Raw genomic sequence first — 21174 nt, forward strand, 5'->3', positions numbered from 1 at the left:
ATTAAAAATCAAACCCAGCAAGTTTCGATAATTTTCCTTTTATCGAACGACAACAAAATACTTCGAAATCCACAACATCACACTAGCATAATGGCACTGAGGTTACAGTGTAACTCAGCTTTGTTTACGAAACAGAAAGAAAAAAGGATATAGTTTGCGCTTCATTCTTTTCAATAGTAATAAACCATTTTCTTCGGCCAAATTAACAAACATAAGAGTTTTGAAAGAATGCCAGTCTCAATGGACTCAAACACTACAAAGGAACCTCCTGGTTTTGGAGTTGTCGGCAGCATTTTGCCAACACAAAATTTTCTCAACAAGTATGACTTTGATGCTTTATTGCCACAAAGTGGGTCAATGGCAGAAATCTCTAGAAACATTTTCTAATATAACAACAACTTCCGAAAAAGCAAGAAAGTATAAATTTACAGGCACTTTTGTAAAGGCTGTAAAGCAGGCGCCGTATAGCAAAATGTATGCGGATGGCAAGCACCCAGAAGTCACGCGTGGCAATATTTCGCTGCCGAAAGGTGCAGGCATGCACAGCTTCACCTGTCAAAAGGGTGCCGCTAGTGTAAGAGCAACTGTGGTACATCGTCCATCCGCACAACAGTCGCCGAACGGTGTGTTAGGCCTATCTCGTTCACCTAACTTTGGTTGGTGCCAATCACAAATCCTAACAGGTGAACCTCAACATAAAGAATAGGGATATAATGAATTATTGCATATAATGAAGTAGCTATAAAATTTGGTCGGCCATGCTTTATTTCCTTGAGTAGTATACTGCTATAGCTGAACCAAGAATGTGGGAAGCAACACAGCATGCTATAGCAACAACTGTAAATGAGCCCCTCTGGATATGAAAATAAAGTGTTTAAAAGCTGCAGGCACTGGTCGAAAGAAAAACATGCGCTGCTCACGTTGGCTTTCCGCAAACATCTTGACAACAATCTGAACTTTGAGACAGAAAATTTGAACAGGCCTAGGAGCAACCCATGCTGCGAAGACCAGCAGGAAACGTGTTAAGCCTTGCAAGAACCCGGAGATATAATGGCAAAGCTTTCGATTCCTTGTTCCTTAGAACCAAGTCCGGGTGACAGGTAACTACTATATATGCATGTTTAGTTCGAAGCAAGAGTTTTGCAAGCAAGGATTCCTTAGCGTTATTTGTGTAATCAGTTGCACGGCCTCAACTGTGATATGGTAGGCACCAATTTTTGTTCATTCTTTTAATACTGCTATAACAAACAAAATATTGCTCCAAATGCAACTTCATCATTACCGAGGTTTATTAACACTGTTATTAGAATGCTTGTGTCATGGTATAAGCTGTGATAAGCAGTTAGGTGTAGCATTTCAACCGGGCTAGTTACATTGCTGTTGGATGTCTCAATAGACATCCGTTACGTTTGCCGACGTATTTAAGAAAGTGGGAGCGAGAATGACACTTGCACAGTTTCAGCTGGCATACTTCATGCTTCCTTTGCAGATGCAATCCAGAACTTCAAGTGCTATGTTCAATGCTGCACGCTTGGCATGGATCAACACATGGTCCATACAGCCAGCGCAATGCAGTCATAGCTGCATGATGACTAATGAAGCATTGTGTCTTTTAGCAATGCTTCAAAGCCAGCCCGAACTATAATGCTGTCTCCAGCATCCATTGTCTCCAAACAAAGGTATTGCACAGATTCGTTCTGACCACAAGCGAGCGCATACCGAATTTCATTCAGCCACGACTCTTTCGCCTCGCTTGGCTCCAGAACCTTACAGCAACGGTTTGCAGAAACCACGCAAAGTTCCCCTCAGATCTAAACTACCACATCGATCCTGGACAGAGAGAAATAAAGTCCATTAAATGGTCCTGTTCCTCCCCTACAAAAAAAAAAAGAAAAAAAAAGCTCCGAAACAACAGGCCAACAGAAGGATTCAAGAACAGGGGCAAGAACAGGACATGCGCTAAACTTACGTATGGTATGCGCGACCTAAGTCAAGCTGCATTTGAAACCGTTTCAATCCAGGAGTAGCCCATGATTGGCATGGTATACCATAACACACACACAAACAGCACACGGAAAGTGCCACTATGTCCTGGCACCAACATTTGCTCACTTGGTTCAATGAGGTTGTTGCTGCTTGGTGCTTAGCAAGAAACCATTCTAAGTGGTAGCTTAGGTTGGTGTCAATGATGCATAAAAAACCAGCACCACTCCACTGAAAATGGAACTGAACAGTGAATTCCTGCTTCTTCCCAGCAGAGTATGAGCTCTCGTACAGCAGCTTCAGTCAAATCCAGTGTAAAGGTGTTTCACCATCGCTCCTGGCTGGCTGCATTCCTCCAGGTGTTCTCTCACAGGAGCTCATCAGGTGTGTCTCGAGAATCCAAGACATGTGGCTTAAAGGCAGCAGTGTAAAGCTTGCACACAGTCAGCACTGCGTCTCGCTACGTCATCAAAGACAGATGATCTCTTACGGAGCTAGGAAGTACTCGGGCACACCAAAGCTCGTTTGTACGATGGCAAATCACACAATGCCACAGACGCACAGAGCTGAGTACCTTAGGGAGCTCCACTTTGAGTTTTGTGAGACTGCAAAGAATGCTGAGAACTACCGAGAATGCACAACACTCGCTGCTCTTTGTGGCAACCGCAGGCTCTCCTTCGAGGTTCAGTCTCGTTGAGGTTGAGGATCATCGCTTGCTCAACACTTTGCAGCGTCACTGTGAGCCCTGCAACGTTGGCGAACCGTAGTGACTCGTCACAACGTGCGTTGGCAAGTCCAATCGGGACTGTTGGCGGTGTTGCACTTGGGTTATGCAAGACCTGGGTGTTTGGCCAGTCCTTGAAATATAGGCATCCAGTAGTGTTGCATCCCCAGGTGAGGTCGAGTGGTAACTGAGTCTCTCTGGTTAGCCTACAGCATTGCTGCTGTGGCTAGTCGGACGGTGAGGGCTCCTTCTTGGCGGCCTCTGTGCCATCGAGGATCTCGGCAATGAACTCGGAGATCTCCTCCGAGCCTTGAGAGTGATGCTGAAGGAATGGCATGTTGAGTAGCTGTGGGTAAGTCGGCCTCTTTGTCGGGTGCTTTTGTAGGCTGACAGAGAAAGAGAAGAGGGAAAAGCAGATAGGCAAGTCAGTTTACTGCTACTAACCGACTGGTGACACAATAAAGTGCATATTGCGAACTTGTACAAACGCAGAGGCAACTTATAGAACTGCACCTGAGAAGCCACAAGGACATCAGATGGAAAACGGAATTTTCTAAATGTGTACACTGCTGATAGGCCCACATTCCCACAACAGAACACCAAATGCCAGTCTGCTGCTTCTGCATGCAAGCAGACCTGCCAACCTTTCAAAGCTGAAGGCTACTGTAGCAAAAGCTAAAAAATACCAGAATTTGGTGAGAAATACGACAAAATAGTTTCAATACACAAGATCCTGACTGTATATTCTTAAACTGCAGACTTTGTTCTGTAGGAATGCTGTGAACGGGCACTCTGTCCTAAAGTAGCAGCAAGAATTATCTGCGCGACAAACGGAAATGCTCATGAAGCTTTTCATAAAAATATTCATGGAATAGAGGCCGAAATATTGGTTGCCATTATGCATTGGTTCCATGAGAGGGTGACAAGCAAAAAACAAGGAACACTGTGCTTTGTAGGCGACATGGAGTTACCTTCTTGGTGGTAATTTTCTTGGCATCATTGTATGGTTTACGCGTGTCACTCTTATTATACGGTACTTTGTTGGAGCATGGCGGCGAAATCTATGGAAAATAGCAACAGCGCGTGCCGAGAGCCAACAGCAACATTTTCGTTGACAGCTCATATGGTGACAACTTATGAGCTGATGGGTTGATGGGCACAATGATTAATTTTGGGGCTTTTACTATAATGATCTTTCAGAACAACGAACAATTCACCGTGGTCTCTTGAAATGAGTTATGTCGAGATTTCACTGTATACATCGACTCTCCAGCTGGAAGCCGCCAGTGAGGGGAAGGGCAAATGGCTTTTGGTTTTGAAATTTAAGCACTTTCCGCAGCACATGGGGATGTAATACTCAGCAGACACAATCGTTAGTGCACATTGTATGCACGGCGCTTGTCAGCTCAAAATGGCCAGACCTGGTGAGGGGCCCTTCAGTCTTCAGGTTTACTGTTTCTTCAAACACAGACAGCAGCTGGCAACCAATAATAATTTACAATTGCAATGGATCCACTGGCATTTTAGTTACTTTTCTTACCTTGGTACTTGGCGTACGTCTAAGCTTTCTGCAGCAACTCTGACCTAAAGGAATTTTACCGTCCAAGAATCCAGACCAGAACAAAACAGCACAAATGACAAAGACCACAACTCACCAGGCGTCAATGAAATCTTCGTACTCGGGTGAGAACTGCCCTGTCGGCAGCCTGGGAGGGTCATCCTCGACCACGTGCTTGAGCTGCTCAAACGGAGTTCGGAAACTGGGATACGGGAACCTGCCTATAGACAGTTCAATCTGCAAGGTACAAAGTGAGCAGCAAGGTTAGGGACAATCAACACAATGGTACCAACGCATGAAATAGGAGACATGCACTTTGTTGCTGCACAGATGCTGCAAAATTGTCACGCAACTTCTCATGCCCGCTGCTGCTACCCCCGAAGCTTGGTCAGCAGAAACTACCATTTCATCACATAATGCAATTTCCCATAATAATTGACAGTCACTGCCGAATAAACGTGCAGTGTACACAAAGAACAAGCTAACACATGAGCATTCACATTGATTTAGCCGACTGAAGCAGTTTAATCTTTTGAGGGTCGTTGGCATACAAGTATGGTGGTGAAAACAAGGTTGAAATGGTCATGGTCGTACCCGTACAGTGAAAACTGAATGTTCGGAAAAAATGTGCATTTTCAGAACAAAGCACCGCTTAGAGACCCTGAAATGATTTTGACGATGTTGTACAAATGTACTGAGTCATTAGGGTAGGTCCTTCTGGTCATTGACGCATCCAAGTGCTCTGCGTAAAGCGTGTAAATTATTATAAGGTTTTAAAAATGTACATTGCTGCCAATCGCAGCACACTGCTCGGCGGAATTTTCAGCCGCCCCTACCCATATGACGTAAATCACCCAATTGACGTCAGTAGGGTGAGCTATCCGATTGGCTGCCCAGGGCTAGTCATTGACAATTTTGCACCTTTATGGGGAACAAATGTTGTTCATAACAGCTGGAATGTTAGTTAATTTGTTTCTATAAAAAGAAAGTAAGAGAAAGAGAATGCACTAGAACAATTTCTCACTAGACTTAAGCACTTCCGGCACACAGCAAGCGTCATCTGCTTGTGTTAAAACATGCTCCATTTTGACGAGAGCTCCACGGTCAGTGTCAGTCTCATTCTTTTCACAAGCACCATGATTCGCCTTTTTTGTGTTGTGGGATGCAAACGTAGTGACTGGCGATGTCAAGCGGTGACATAGTGTCCCTCTGCAAGGCAGCAGACGAGTGGAGTGACTGCAGCGCATCGGACTATCGCTATCTGATTGGCGCCAGGATTTGCGCGCTTGCGGCTGTCACTTTACACCGGAGGATTACTACCACAATAGTGTTTTGCGAGTCCGGTATTCGGGTAAACACAAGTGCAAGGGGACAGTGCCTGGCAGTTTGACCGTGCCGTTTCACAGGATGAGCAGAAGCGTGTGAACGGTCTGCACAGTGCAGCCATCTGGTGGAGCGGGAGCGTAATCATTAACACGTTACCAGACACCAGACACGTTCGGCGCTGTGACAGAATGCTCGCAACGCATGCTCCTTCGATAGCTTTCGCTTGGGGTCGACTGCGAAGCAGCTGGTGGAGAGGTTGGAGAGGCTTCGCGTGCTCACTCCTAGAGAACCGAAAGTAGACGACACACTATGTCATCATGACGCAGAGCCAGTGGAGGCGAATCAGCCCCGATCACTCGGTGAACGAGTTAGGGAGAAAATGCATGGCTATGGAGGAGGGTAAATTGTAATCGTCTGTAGCTCTCTTAATGCGAATGATTAACTTTAGCTGTACCCTGTGCGTCTACAAAATTTTTCCCAACCATTTCAGGGGCCCTTTAGTGCTGCAGCCTTTCATGACTTCTAGAAAAATGTTTTATTGTGCTGCCACCTTTTGGTTTCTGTCAAAACTCACTCTATGGTGTCTGCCACAAGCATTTCTTGATACTGAAATTAGCGCTTGCGGGACAACGCAAACTTGGTTGGCATCACGCATGCGCCCGACCCCAATGGTGACCGCAGTGGTGACACCAATAGTCGTGGCGTCCACCTCGGCGGCACCTAAGGTACAAGGAATGCGTCAAATGTGGTGTGTCATCTGCCGTCAAAGACGCCCATTGTTGGCCTGCCTCAGGAAGAGTTCAAAGCAAGGATGTTAGCTCACAATGAACTATTACAGTATTTATCGTAATCTAACACCCACCTTTCTTTCCCCCGCATGAAAATTGGTTCCGAAATTGCTTGGGTGGTGCAATCTGACACAAAACTGGAGACTAAAAAAAAATTGAACCCACGTTCGCAACAGCCTACCGCCACTGCTAGCTTAGCCGGCGTCATCACAACTGCTGCCAGGAAATTGCGACCAAGGATGGCGACAGATCCCGTTTGGGCACGGCGGATGAGGATGCACCCCTTTCAGTCTCATTACAAAAGCACATTTAAACGATAAGTTATTTTACATGTTAAGCTAGCAGCAACAAGCCACGCCACATGTTTCTTGGCGTTTTGCAGAATCGCATGCATTGCAGGATGAAGTGGCGAAGTCCTTTCATAAATGCAGAATGTCGAACGTGCTGTGGACTGTACAGAGGACGAGCTGTTGTGGTGCTTCACAGACAGCGCTAGAGTGATGACAATGGAGCTTAATAAACCAAGTTCCATTCTCTGAAGGTAAATTTAGCTGATATCACTGTTCCTTTTGCTAAAATATCTAATAATGTGAATTCCCCTTCTACTTTGTTTGCGTGCTCTAATGTAATGTGTAACTTATTCTTCTACTTTCAGCCCATAAAATGTGGTTGCGCATTACATTTGGGGGGCTCGTTAGGATGGGGGCAAATACTACCAAACGAATCGGCAGTGCCACTTGTTTAATTCGACCCGCCGGATAATTACACCAATTTCGTTGGTCCCATCAGGGTCAAATTAATGGAAGTCGACTGTACACTCTCAAGCATGTGGAGCACTGTGTTTTTATTTGCAAAATATTTAAGCATTAAACTTCACAACAAGTTTTCTGTTATTGGACATTCGACTCAATCTTTGGTTTTGTTTAAGAATGGACTGACTTAAAAGCAGTGCAATAAATGGGTCTATTTCGTTTATTTAAAAATGTGCATACATAAAAGCAGTACATGAAGAAACAAGACGGAAACACAAGCTGACAGGACAAACGAGCTTAGTCCTGTCAACTTGCGTTTCCGTCTTGTTTCTTCGTGTAGTGCTTTTATGTATGGACATTTTTAAATAAAAAATTAGCCCATATATTGTTCAATACTTGTTCCTCTTTTTGTTACCCGATTCAATATTTGACTAAAAACCCACTATTCGGTATTCGCACACTCCTAGTAAATTCCAATGTGTTCCATGAGGTAATTAGTTAAGAACTTAACATTTTCTTAATTAGTCCATTATGGATTTCGGTTTATTGTGAAATTAACACCTGCCCCTTCAACTTCAGTTCAAGGATTAGAACAGTGCTATCTGTCATGGGCAACTTTTTAAAATTCTGTAAGGAAAGACAGAAAAAGGACAGAAAAAACAACACTTGGTATAAGCATGAATGCTGCGCACCTCATCTGTTTCAAACAAGGCCCTCGTGCTGGTCATCAAAATATCAATACATGCGCTGTTTGATTCTTTGCTTGTGAGTATGCATTTTTTTCAACTGTCTTCTCGCGTGACTGTTAGAAATGTTGACAAGTTGAGTGTTGACACAGATGACAGACTGTTCTAGAAAGCAATCATCCCGAGACCTTGACCACAGAACTTGACCACAGTGCTTCTGGAAGGCAACTGGATTTGCGACTATACATGAGTGAACATTCATCTACAGGTGTGCACACACTGACTCTCCTTCATGCTTTTCATCTTTCCCTTTCCCCACAGGTAGCGTAGTCAACCAGACGCGACCTTGCTTAACCTTCCCGCCTTTCCGTCTTTATCTCTCACTATTAAAGTGGTACTAGTTGAAGCGAGAGTCAGCTGCAAGAGGTAATGGCTGTCTTCCACGAGTTCTCACCATGGTAATGCCCAAGCTCCAAACATCAGACTTGACGTCGTAGCCCATGTCCGAGTGCTCTGGGTTGATCCGTTCAGGCTGCACAAAGAGAGAGAGAGAGAGACTTGTGAAAAATCACGGTCACAAAAGCACGCCACAATGTGCCCAGAGATGAGCAGAAAGTATAACGTTTTTGCTTGGAAAGTTAACAGTATTACAGTTAAACCTGGATATAACGAAGTTGACAAAAGCTCGCAATTTTTCGTTACATGCAGGTTTTCGTTACATGCAGGTTTCGCGTGAAGGCTCGTACGAATGATGCAGAAACGAAACCAAATAGCTCAATATATCCGTGAAGGTGAACTCACCCTTCAATCATTTATTTTACACTAAAAAACTGCGTAATTTCCGCTTGCTTCTTCGGCACGAGTGTAGGCACAACACGCCGCTCCAAAGAGGCTAAATCGTGTAGAGCTCCTTCATCGTCGAGCGAGCCGACGAAACGGCGCATAACGTCCATTGCGTTCATCACCTCCTTTGCAGTAGGCACGTCACACGGATCTGCCTCACAAGCACCATCATCACCGCCATCCGGATTTTGCACGCTTTCAGCTACTGCTGCATCAGACATTTCTTCTGTAGTCACGGCGGCGTTGTCGGCAAACAAAAAGTCAGTCAGTTCAACGTCGTCGGGTACACCACCGTTAGTACATAGCTCGTTCCACGCTTCGGCCACATTGGACGGAGTAGAAAGGTCTTCCTCCTCCTCGTCGGCACCAGCCCGTGCGTTTTTGGCTATTCCGGCCTTTAAAAAGCAATTCGCGATAACTTCTGCCCTGACCTCTTGCCAGGAGGCAGCAAGCATCTCGACTGCTTGATAAATGTCGATCTTCATCTCCCGTTCCAGACGGATGTCGAGAAGTATTTTCAGGATTAGTCGGCGCCGGTAACAGCATTTAAAACTGTTAATGACCCCTTTGTCCAGGGGTTGTATTAGGGACGTGCAGTTGGCCGGGAAGTAATGCAGTTCGATGTTCGACAGCTGCAGGCCCTCGACGTGGTGCGCCGAGCAATTGTCCAGCAGTAGGCAAACTTGACGGCCTTGCCGCTTGACGTCCTGGTTAAATTCTTTTAACCACTCAGAAAATATTGGCCGAGTCATCCACGCTTTGGAATTCGCCACATACTTCACGGGCATACGCTTCGTTCCCTTAAAACACCAAATAGCGGGACTCGCTTGTCTGTGCCGTCGAGGTTGGCACACAGCAGAATCGTTATGCGGAGCTTGCTCTGCTTTCCACCGCGGCAGTCATCGCCTTTTAACGCTAGCGTGCGGCCCGGAAGCATTTGATAAAATAGAGCTGTCTCGTCGGCATTGTAGACATCAGCCGCCTCGAAGCGACTCAGGATTCCAGGCAGCTTGTCAGCCACCCACGAAGCAGCAGCATCGCTGTCTGCGGAGGCAGATTCGCCGCTGATTACTCTTCCGACGACACCGTGCCGGCTCTTAAATCCCTGCAGCCACCCGTTGCTTGCCTTGAAATCGTCATGACCCAAGATACACGCAAAATCCTTTGCCTTCTGTTGCAAGATCGCGCCACTTATGGGTACATTTCTGGTTCGCGTGTCCAAAAACCACGTGAACACTGCCTTGTCCACATCAGTGTATGTGGACAGCTTCAGTCTTTTTTTCTTCGAGCTTGTTCCCGACTCCACTGCGTTTCTGATGCTGTGTTCCGCACTCAAAATCGTTGATAGTGTGCTCGCTGGAATGCTGAAACGGGTGGCAACGTCCTTCTTCTTCTCGCCCGCGGAGACTGCATTTAAAATTGCGAGTTTGTCTTCAAAAGACAGAACTTTTCGTTTTCTGGCAGTAGAACTCATCACAACCAACCGACGACGCAGTTAGAAGCGGAGACGCACGACTACACGCCGACAGGCAGGCCTAGCACCTCCAAAACAAGTCGGACAAACCAGTACCAGAGCACAGTTGACACACGCACACGTGCAGAACGCAGGACAACACTCAAGATGGCGAATGCAACGCATCCATAGAGAAAGAAAAAAAAGTGACGGATATCGTTCGTCATCGTCCCTCCCCCTCTCCCTTCCGGCGCCTTGGCAATGAAAGAACCGGCTATCAGCGTTGCTTTTCAAGTGAATTCTTACACATAAGTGTGTCTAAGCCGTTGAAACAAATGAAAATCACAAAATAAGAATGCTTGTCCTCAAATCCATACGAAACAAAATAATTCTGCAAGAGAAATCAGCTGCCGATACCAATGCCACCTGGTGCCACGCTAGACAAGCAAAGCCTGAAAAGACTGCTACGTTAGGCACGGAGCGGCGCTAGTTGCCGCCATCATCATCATCATCGCTAACTTTGCTCGGTCGCGGCAATCCCTGGCGTTCGCGTAGCTGCTGGCTCCTTACAGCATTAATATTCAATAATCTAGAGCATTTCTTCGGCCGAATTTTTCTTAAAGGGACCCTGAAACGATTTTGGCGATTTTCTACAAACGTACTGAGTCGTTAGAGTAGGTCCTTCTGATCATTAATTGACACATCTAAGTGCTCTGCGTAAAGCGTGTAATTTATTATAAGGTTTTAAACATGCACATCGCTGTCGATCGCAGCGCACTGCTCGGCGGAATTTTAAGCCGCCCCTACCCATATGATGCAAATAACCCATATGACGTCACGTGGGCGAGCTATCTGATTGGCTGACCAGGGCGCGTGATCGATAATTTTTCTAACTTTATGGTAAACAAATGATCTTCGTAATAGTTGGAATGTTAGTTAATTTGTTTTTATAAAGAGAAAGTAGCAGAAAGAGAATGCACAAGAACAATTTTTCAGTACACTTAAGCACTTCCGGCACACAGCAAGTGTCGTCTGCTTGTGTTACAACGTACTCCATTTTGACGAGAGCTCCGCGGTCAGAGTTGGTCTGTCTTTTCGCGAGCACTATGATTCGACTTTGTTGCCTTGTGGACTGCAAACGTAGTGACTGGCAATATGTCAAGCTGCGACATCGTGTCCCTCTGCAGGGCAGCGTACGAGCGAACTGGCTGCTGCCACGGCCGCCTCGATCACGCGCGCACGGCGGGGCTCGTGCGCGCGTGATCGAGGCGGCCGTGCTGCTGCGCATCGGACTGCCGCTATCCGATCGGCGCCAGGATTTGCGCGTTTGTGGCCGTCACTTTACACCGGAAGATTACTGACGCACTAGCGTTTCGCGGGGCAAACGTAAGCGCAAGGGGACAGGGTCTGGCCGCTTGACTGTGCCGTAACGGGATGAGCCGAGATGAGCAGAAGGGCAAATGTGAATAGTCTGCACGGTGCAGCCACCTGGTGGCATAGAGCTCAACCATACACAGTAGCAGCAACGAAGCGTATTCTTTTTTGCTGCTGGTGCGTATTTTTCGCAGGAGTGTAATCATCAACACATTGTTTTTATAAATGTTTAAAATGTTTTACACTTGGTTAGAGCAATATTAGCGCTGTGTTTGGCTGGTTAAGCGCTGCGCCAACAAGTGTCTAGACCGTGCAGACCCATCAGGCCGCTCACGTACGTCTGCGCCAAAGTTCCTTCATCAGCTTGAGTTTATGCCTCCAGTCATTTGCCGATATGACCGGCTTGCCTGTGGCTAACGGAATACCAGACACGTTCGGCGCTACGACAGAATGCTCGCAACGCACGCTGCTTCGATAGCTCTCGCTTGGGGTCGACAGCCAAGCGTCTAGCGGAGAGGTTTCGCGCGGGCGGGGGCGGGCTTAAAACAACCGGAAGTGGACGATGTGACATCGCATCGTGACGCAGGACCAGTGAAGGCGGAGCTTAGCCCCGCTCGCTCGGCGAACGAGTTGAGGAGGAAAAGCATGGCTGGGGAGGAGGGTAACTTCTAATCGCTTGTAGCTCCATTAATACGTAACGCTTCACTTAAATTGTGGTGCGAATGTTCTACTTAAGCTGTACCCTACCCGTCTACAAAATTTGTCCGAACCGTTTCAGGGGCCCTTTAAAAGTGCTAAAAGTAATGACTGATCAGCTTTGGGAGTTCGTTACATCAAGGCTAACCGCCGCAACGCGTTCGTTACATCAAGGTCGAAAATACATGGGCTTCAATGGGGGCAGCGTTGGGGAATTTAAAAACTTCGTTAAATCCAGGAATTCGTTACATATAGGTTCGTTACATCCAGGTTTAACTGTACCTCCAAACTGGAAGTAGCAAAGCCTAATCGATCCAGTAGCTGCCAAGAGCACCCTAACGCCAAGATAAGCCAAGCTCAGAACCATCAAGCAGCTTCAAATTGTGCTAACTCAACTGTCGATGCACGCGCCAATAAGGTGGGCAATGACTGTTGCAAATAAACCCCGTGATCATAGCGTGATCTGTTCAAGTTGACAAGGAACCAAGATTTGGCAAATGCATTGACTGTACTTTAGTCTAACTGTAGTTGCCGCATGTCAGTGGTCGAAATAAGGATTGAACAGGTCGCATGCAACCGTATGTGCATGCAGTAATGCGCTGACAAGCCTTTCTGGCCACTTTTGGAATAAAGACACTTATTTTCTGTTGGGTCCATTATTTCAGACTTTTGATTATGCCGAGATTTAGGCAGTCCCACAGAGTTTAAATTATCGGTTGGCAACTGCACGTCAGCATTATTGTAATCACAGGCATGGTAGGTCAGAATGAACACAAAATCAAAAAGACGAGAGGTGAACACATTTTGAAGTCTCCACACCAGTTCACAATACATCATTTGTTTTGGTCATGTGTGCTTGTGGCTAGCATAGTTAATCGCTTACCAACTACATAACAACAACAACATTGCACTACACTGCATTTTAGACTGAGTAAAGATGCAAGCTGGAATTTCCGTAAATCTGTTCTGTCCAAAATCGATTCAGATGTGTGAAAATATTAAGAAAATCGTGATGTTAAGACTGTAAGACTGAACCCATCGATGCCACACCTGGTGTCTAAAATCCAAATAGGTGACAGTTTTTATCATATAATAAACCCTCATTTGAAAAAAAGAACAACACTGATTTCGGACAAAATATTCTACCAGTCTATAGGCTGGTCTAGAGCTTTATACAGTGCACCTGCAAAGGTATGGTTCAAATTGGAAGTGCACAATAAAGAATGCATGAGACATATATTTAAGAATAATTTACAAAACTCTACTTTCTTTTAAAGGAAAAAGGAATTGTCCGTGGCCATGCAATTGCTTGCAAAGTAAACTAGAGGTTCATTTGATTTGTTCAAACTTCATGAAATACCATAATCACTCTATTGTAATGTGCTCCCGAATCTAAAATTTGCCGAATTTTATAACAGGAAAAACAGAATGCCTCTAATTTTTGCACTTAGGATAATATCAGGCCTGCAGAACTTACCTAAACAGAATGTGAATTTTTTTTCATGCTTAAAATGTCTGTTGTGGTCACTATCAGACAGCTCTTTAATGCAGTAGATGGCTCACATCTCATCTTCCGCACAATCCCCTGCATTTGATATTCTGTTTTCTTGAATGGACTTCATGACAATCACAAAAGGGACGGTGGCCCATGCCTAGACTAACAATTGTGACACCTAGCACTGCGGTGCATACAAGTTTCTGCAACACCAAAAGGACACGACCCGGCATGGTTATTGTAAGCTTAGCCTGTAACAATATCTTCTTAAATTGAGCTTTCATAATGCATACGACACATAGTGTTTGCCATTTTATGCCATAACATGCAAAAAAAACTTTTCTCGCCATCTCACGATCACTACGGCGATGATGTATGGCTGTAACAGCAAGCTGCTGCCAACACCTCAGACGCAGTTTTTGTTTTGTACCTGACTGTAGTGCATGGATGGTTTTTAGACCCACTCTCTTGGAAATAAGTGTTTGCATTAAAATCGTATAGCTGCATAGTCCATTATATGAAAGACAAGTGCTTATATGAAGCGCAAGGATAAGAATGACATGCACACTGCACTGACCGGCAACAGTACGAGTTCATTCCTTCTCGCTTTATGCAGTCAAACCTTGGTATAATAGCATCGCATCTGACATGAAAATGCATTTGTTATATCCAGCATTCATCATAAGCATGTACAGTCAACGACCAATTATTTGAACACCGATAATTCGGAGATGTTTGATTATTCAAACAGTCCCATGGCACAGCCACCAGCCCCATAGACTTAATGCATAAGGATGACCAAAGTGTTGGACACCTTACAGCCCGTTGTGCGATAATTCGGACTTATAATTCGGAATTTGCCCACATTAGCATGGCCGTGTGCTAATATGGCCACCGAGTCAAGCGGAAATAACGTTATTTGCATTTTGAGACATCGCCGGCACGCTCGTCAGCCATGTCACCGGCGCTCCACAAAACTGAAACCAGCAAAGCCTCACTGATCTAGTAGTCGCCGATGAGAATTCGGTGCACACGTTGATTGTACTTTTGTCCACCTGCAGCAACAGCATGCAGGCCACGATTTTGTAGCCACACCTTCCCCTTGATTCTATGCCACTCTTATCATCCACTATGCCCGGTCGGATGGTTCCGCTGACAATGTGTGCAGATCATCGCTCTGACCAATGAGGAAGCGCGAAAAGCATGAAAAGGAATAGCATAAAAGGCATTGCTACAAAATCACAGCCACGATATGTCTAGGTCAAGGGCAAGCATATATGTGAGTGCGGCAACAGGCATTGACAAACGTGGGACACATTCATGAATGATTACTTCCTAAAGATACTTTCATTTTCACATTATTTCGCGCGACTAGCATATTTTGTGTCGACGAGGGGCAATGTTTCCGCACAGCTATAAGATAGCATGCTTGGCACCCCGCGAAGAATGCCGTCGCTCCTAGACGCTGATGCTAGCCACATGAAATTGAAGGCACCTCTGAAAGCAACGATCCGAGAATATGGCACATTCTTTTTGGCCACTAGTAAAGTCACATATGTTTGGGCAAATCTGGTATTAAGGACTGCCGATCATTCAGACATCTGGCGGTCCCTACTGAGTCAGAATTACGAGTTGGCGACTGTATTAGTCACATGCTGATAATCACGACAAACATGAGATTCACGAGATTTAATTCATCATATCAAAATAATTCCTGATATCATTGTTTGTTATAATGAGGTTCACCTGCATATACACAATTGCTAGTCAGTGCAATGTGTGTTTCCTCCTTATCCTTGAACTTTGTCTAATAAGGGCCGCTCTTTCAAAGCACGGTCTATGCTACACTGACTGGCCTAAGTTTCTACCTTACAGAACCTAAAAGCAGCATTCTTGTGGGTCACAGACACCTTCAACAACCGCCGTCAAGCTCGCTTGCACCTGGGGCAGCGCAGCATCACCAGCTGCAGCAACTGCACCGCCGCAGAGGGAGAGCCACTCACTGCCATGTATGGCTTGCAGCCAGCGTTGACTGTCTTGGCCACCGAGTCGACCAGGTAGCCGGAGATGCCGAAGTCGCACATCTTCACCTCTCCGCGTCGGTTCAACAGGATGTTGGACGGCTTCACGTCTCGGTGGATCACGTGCAACTGGCTCTGGAGGTAGTGCAGGGCACTGACCACCTGCACATTGCAGGGAGCAAACAGTTGAGCAGGAAACTAAGAAAGGAGGAGATTGTGTGCTAAGGTCTACGCGGGTGCAAACTGTGCTCCAGCAGATGCACGGGTGCTGCCATCAAATAAATTAACCTGCAAAGGACTGGCAATGTGAAATGTTCATTAAACCCCTTCCGTGCCACGCTACTATCCTGAATTCTAACCAAAAGTTACCAAATTACTTTTAAGAACCCCAGTTGCCGACATGTTTTACTTTCTCCGCCAGAATAAACTTGCTCCTGCTTGTGGTGCGCCATGAATTGTGTGCTACCATCTACCAGAAGCACAAGGAAGCATTGGTACGAAACCAGTTCGTCCAAGGCATCGCTATAAAATGAAAAGTACCGTCAAAGAGCTGGGCTCGTCGTTGGATGTTTTTTACTGGAAATGAGTGGACGAACCCAGCTCGTCCCTAGCACAGAAGGGTTTCATTCCTTTAGCAAAGTGACAATTGTAGATGAGAGATTTACCAAGCTACGTAAAAATTCCACAGCCTGGTAAGTGCAGCACGTCATAACAGAACCTAGTTCGATGATAACTGCAGTTCTGAGAAGTCCACCCGGCCCACAAAGACTATAGCGACTATAAGCTTGCCGCACATATAGGTCAAGGTGTCCACTTCACCTGCTCCCCACATGCATCTACCCAGCGATACCCACGGCATGAATCTAACACAGCTACCGATCTAAGAAAAGGCTGACACGGCCATCGTCACACTTCCCTCGCAAACAACGCTCAATGGCAAACCACAAGGTGTCTGCAGACAAACAGCAAGTCTATCTCTTTGATTTCTGTGGTATGGTCTGTATCAAAACATGACACCAGATCGGGACGTGACGATGTCAGGGCAGTCAATTACTGTGCCACTCACCGAAAAGGCAATTGTCCCCAAGATGCTCTCGGGGACAGTCTTCCCTTTGCTGAACACCTTCTGGTAGAACTTGTCAAGCGACGTGTCCATCACTTCCATGCAGATCCACACGTCCCCCTGCAAGGTAACAAGGTCATCTACAAGGTCATCGCAAAGTAACACGAAAGCATTGTGACATACCGCAAAAAAAACAATTCCCGATTTGACTTTGCACATTTCAACTATCTTCCGATCAATGACTTGACCAGGGGCTGCATTTTGTAACAATTCACACAGGGCCAATAGAATAATCCCACAGGTGTCTCAACCAATAACCAAGGGCAAAAGAAATGGGAAATGAAATAAATCATCACAGCACATGGCTCCTGGTCAAACCACTAGTGAAGGACATTTACAACTGCAATTCAAGCTGGCAGAAATGCTGTGCAATTGCAGCTCATCATTGCCTACCCACATTCCCAACAAACACTGCAAGAACAACATGTCATAACCATGTCGTAACCATGGTGACACTGTCACAACAGAGCTGTTTTTGTACAAGCACGAATATCAGACAGTGTGCAAAATGGTCTTGTGCGTTCTTCTTTCACAAAAATAGCTGAAACATGTACAAATAATGTGAAACTACACCAGGCACATCGGCTGCCATACCTTCTCAAACCTGATCTGTCAAGCAACGGCTGCCCATGACGACGTATACAGTACTACAAACCATAATGGTGGCTCGGTGGCTACGGCATTATGCTTGTAGGCATGAGGTCCCAGGTTTGTGTCACTACAGTCATATTGTGATGGGGGCATAATACAGAAACATATGCATGCTTAGGCTTAATTTTTTTCGTGCCGAATGTTTTCTTTATTAAATAAAGCTGCCAAAATTTCCCAAATTTTATGACAGCTGATTATAAACAGCTTTTCATATAGAAATATTAGCAGTTAATTTCTTATTTTCTGTTGTCGGTTACTGTCAATTTTTTCATGATTTGAGTCTTGGAGGCAAAGTGTGCTCTGCTGACTTCCATGTAACGCATAATACAGTTGAACCTCGCAATGACGAAATTGATGGGGAACACGCCCAAATTCGCTTTCGCTAGAATTTTTTTTCGAGAAGAGACAGCACAGATAGGTAATGCATTGCAGAACAAAACTTTAGCATCAAAATTCTGTTAGCTTACTTTGGCAAGCTTTGCTCGAGGATATTGAACCGCATTGCCGACAGTACAAAGTGCACTGCATGCGTCGATCAGCAGTGGCAGCACTGCCGTGGAGCAGTATTCTCGGTCAATTGCTTTCGGAGATACGATCACTTTTGGGAGATTTTGCATAACTCGGCACCGGACGCAGAGCAACAGCGCATGCAGCAGTATTTCTCCAGCGCACGCTGTCGGTCGTAGGCGCCGACGCGTACGGTGCTGAACACAAAAGTGATCGTATCTCGTGTACCTGAAGGCAAACGATCACAGTTATGGCCCCTTAGAGCAAATCTATGTCCGGCGCCGAATCCGCACGCGATGCCTGTCGGGTGGCACCAAAACCAGCATTCTTGACACAAGGGATGCGTATTCCCGGACGGTCGCTCAACCACGGCCCGATGCATGGCACTCCATGCTGCGACCGCCATATCAAATGCTATAAACAATTCCATGACAGTGGGACATGGGTTTCCTTGTTTTTGGTGCATTTTTCTCACCGAGGCGCACATTAAGCAGTGCACTGGCACGATCGGCTATCATTGTTCAAAACACACATTCAGTTTGCGTTCAGTTTCGCCTCATGCAATTGACCTAGGCCACGCAGAGTCGTCAGCCATGGGGAAGGCAAACTGAACGAGCATTTCGAACAACAATCTACGATCTCGCCTAGTAGGTGTGCAAAACTGTCGTCACATGTCAGCAGCAACATGCATGCCGCTTCAAACGGGCGATCAACAGACAAGATGGCAGTGATGATGTGTTTCCAGCACATGTGATCGCTTCCGGCGCTTGGTTGCTTTTATAAACAAAAATGGCGGCACCCACGCATGTGTAATGTGGTGGCACTTTACGCAATTTTAGTGCAAAACAACGCATTTGAGCATACTTTGCAGCCTGATAGCCCAATGCGAGCAGGTAATATGCGGGGTTACGCTCCAGCAAATTTCGTTGATGCGGGATTGTTGTACAGCGACATTTCGTTACCGAGAGGTATGAAATGCATTGAATCTTATGGGCGTTCCCCGGGGATACGAAAATATTTTGTTGCCGCGAGAATTTTGTTGTTGCGGGATTTCATTATCGTGGGTTTCGACTGTATATGGAGCTGAGAGGAAAGGAGATAGCAGTGGCAAAGTGTTTTCTAGCAGTGGCAAAGTGTTTTCATCAAGCCGAGTGCGTGCAAAAGAGGCTGCTAGAGGCTCAAATTGTTTCTCGCAATCGTTCGTACTAAGTTGAAACTTCAAACACGATTCACTATAGTTTTCTAGGTCAAATTGTTTACTCGAGTTGAAGAAACATCCAAAAACAGCACGATACTGGCTTTGAAAAAGGCGGCTGGTGTTACTGCAGCCTCTTAACTCCATGCCACCTTTTTTAAAAAACCGGGGGAGCCATATTTAAAAACCAGAGGATTCCTCAGCCCGAGTGCTGGTTCAGGACATGAAATGCCAACAATCTCCAATTCTGCAGTGCATGTATTCACAGTCAAGTCAGCAAATGGAATAGTGACATACACACATACCTAAAACATGAGATTTTTAGTTCATTCACCATACAGCAAAGAGCCCTATGAAAGGGAACGGTGAGCAGTCACCACTCTGCACAATCAACGTGACTCACTGATCACCAGCAAGGCATGTTCCACAATATAAGGGCACCCATCTACCCTGCCCATTAAAATACAAACTGCATTCCTGGAGAGCCAATGATCAGCCACCTACCAGCAAAAGTACTTCGTTTAGAAAGTGCAACGTAGTATGAAACGCGACCAAAGGAGGAAACATGACAGGATAAGCACTTAAACTCGCACATTCTGAAATTGTTCGGTCCCACATCTGTTTTCTTGTACTTGTGCAATCTTTGCACATTCTGCAATTTCTGGTCGTACAAAGTCAATGCTGACCGACCACTGTGAGCTGAGCCCCTTACTGTGGTGAGCCAGCACCTTCGATGACAGCAATGCACGTGATGATCAAAAGGAAGAGAAATGCCCACCTCTCGGAAGAGTGCGCCATAGAACTGCACCGTGTTGGGGTAGTCACTGGTGCGCATGGAGACGTCAAGGTCCATCAACAAGCGTTTCTGCTCCTGGTTGCACTCGGTGAAGGTTATCCTCTGCAACATCAGAGAAAAAAGGGGGTTAAACGGCGGAAGAGAAGGGCGCAGTACACTGCTGCTTGAGGAAGGTACTGTGAATACAGAATATCAATCAATCAAAGATAAGCTTATATAACACATCATCAGGAAAAGTCTGCACGGAGATGTCAGGGCTGACAGCCTAAGCAAACAGTGACCGGTTCGATGCAGACAATGACTAGCAAGACAGTTCAAACGTTTACTAGTGATAAGATACTTTTACAGTCAAACCACTATATAAAGAATACGGATACAACAAATCATTACATGTAACGAAGTAAACCTAAAGTTTTTCTTGGTGATATCAGAATGTCATGATATACGCTTAAAACAAACATTCGACACAGTGAAGGTATATTCATGTCTGATCTGACTTTACTATAATGAAGTTTGATTGTAGAATTACTATGCAGAATTACTAAATAGTAAACAAGATGTGTTTACTAAATATATCACGATATAGACGGCACAGGACATACTGTATCAACCGACCGCACTTCATATCTCGAGAACTTGTCAGACAAGGTGTCATAATTGCTCTGTCACGCATCCGCAGACCTTTGCAATGCGTGGCCCTTTCTTAAGTGTAAGCGAGTGCTCTTATCATGTTCACCTCTCTCCACGTCTCACATTTCACTCTCCCTCTCTCATCAATGTTAATAAAAGCCATCTAACCTTGACAGCCATGATGGTGCTGCTGGGTACATGGACCATCTTCTCGACAACGCCATAGGCGCCTCGGCCAAGCTCCTCAATGACCTGGAGGTCATCTGTGGAGACTTCGACTTCCTGGCCTTCCACAATGAGCCTCGCGTGGGAGTCCAGGTTGCGCGGAGGGGTGCTGTGTGCATGAACGGTAGGGTTAACGTGTGCCTTCTCAGCATCAGCAGAGAAAAGCCACAACAACGAGCAATCCTTGACGCGGAGAACGCAGACACTGTCTACAAAGGTAGTGTCAGCTTCCTTTCGAACTGTCCAAAGCTAGCGTCTCCTGAGAAATACACAAAACAAGCGTCGTTGCTAGTACTTTCCATGCTGCTTGCTCCATCCATTTCCAGAGAAACGGCAGCACAGCACCGG

General features: G+C 45.8%; 1 protein-coding gene across 2 annotated transcripts in view; it reads right to left on the reverse strand.

Annotated features, from left to right (window-relative positions):
* Positions 1–321: 321 nt before the first annotated feature.
* The window catches only part of lic (dual specificity mitogen-activated protein kinase kinase lic), a 35825-nt gene continuing 14972 nt past the window's right edge, over positions 322–21174 (reverse strand). For both annotated transcript variants that reach the window (XM_050185458.3, XM_050185460.2), the window contains exons 3-9: positions 20770–20935; positions 19954–20073; positions 16766–16882; positions 15682–15861; positions 8272–8349; positions 4363–4502; positions 322–3093 (exon numbers count right to left, since the gene is read on the reverse strand). In XM_050185458.3, coding sequence (XP_050041415.1) covers positions 2934–3093; positions 4363–4502; positions 8272–8349; positions 15682–15861; positions 16766–16882; positions 19954–20073; positions 20770–20935 — 961 coding nt within the window. In that variant the 3' untranslated portion in view covers positions 322–2933. The remainder of the gene's footprint in view (positions 3094–4362; positions 4503–8271; positions 8350–15681; positions 15862–16765; positions 16883–19953; positions 20074–20769; positions 20936–21174) is intronic.

This window comes from Dermacentor andersoni, chromosome 8 (assembly GCF_023375885.2).
Source record: "Dermacentor andersoni chromosome 8, qqDerAnde1_hic_scaffold, whole genome shotgun sequence".
NCBI lineage: Eukaryota > Metazoa > Arthropoda > Arachnida > Ixodida > Ixodidae > Dermacentor > Dermacentor andersoni.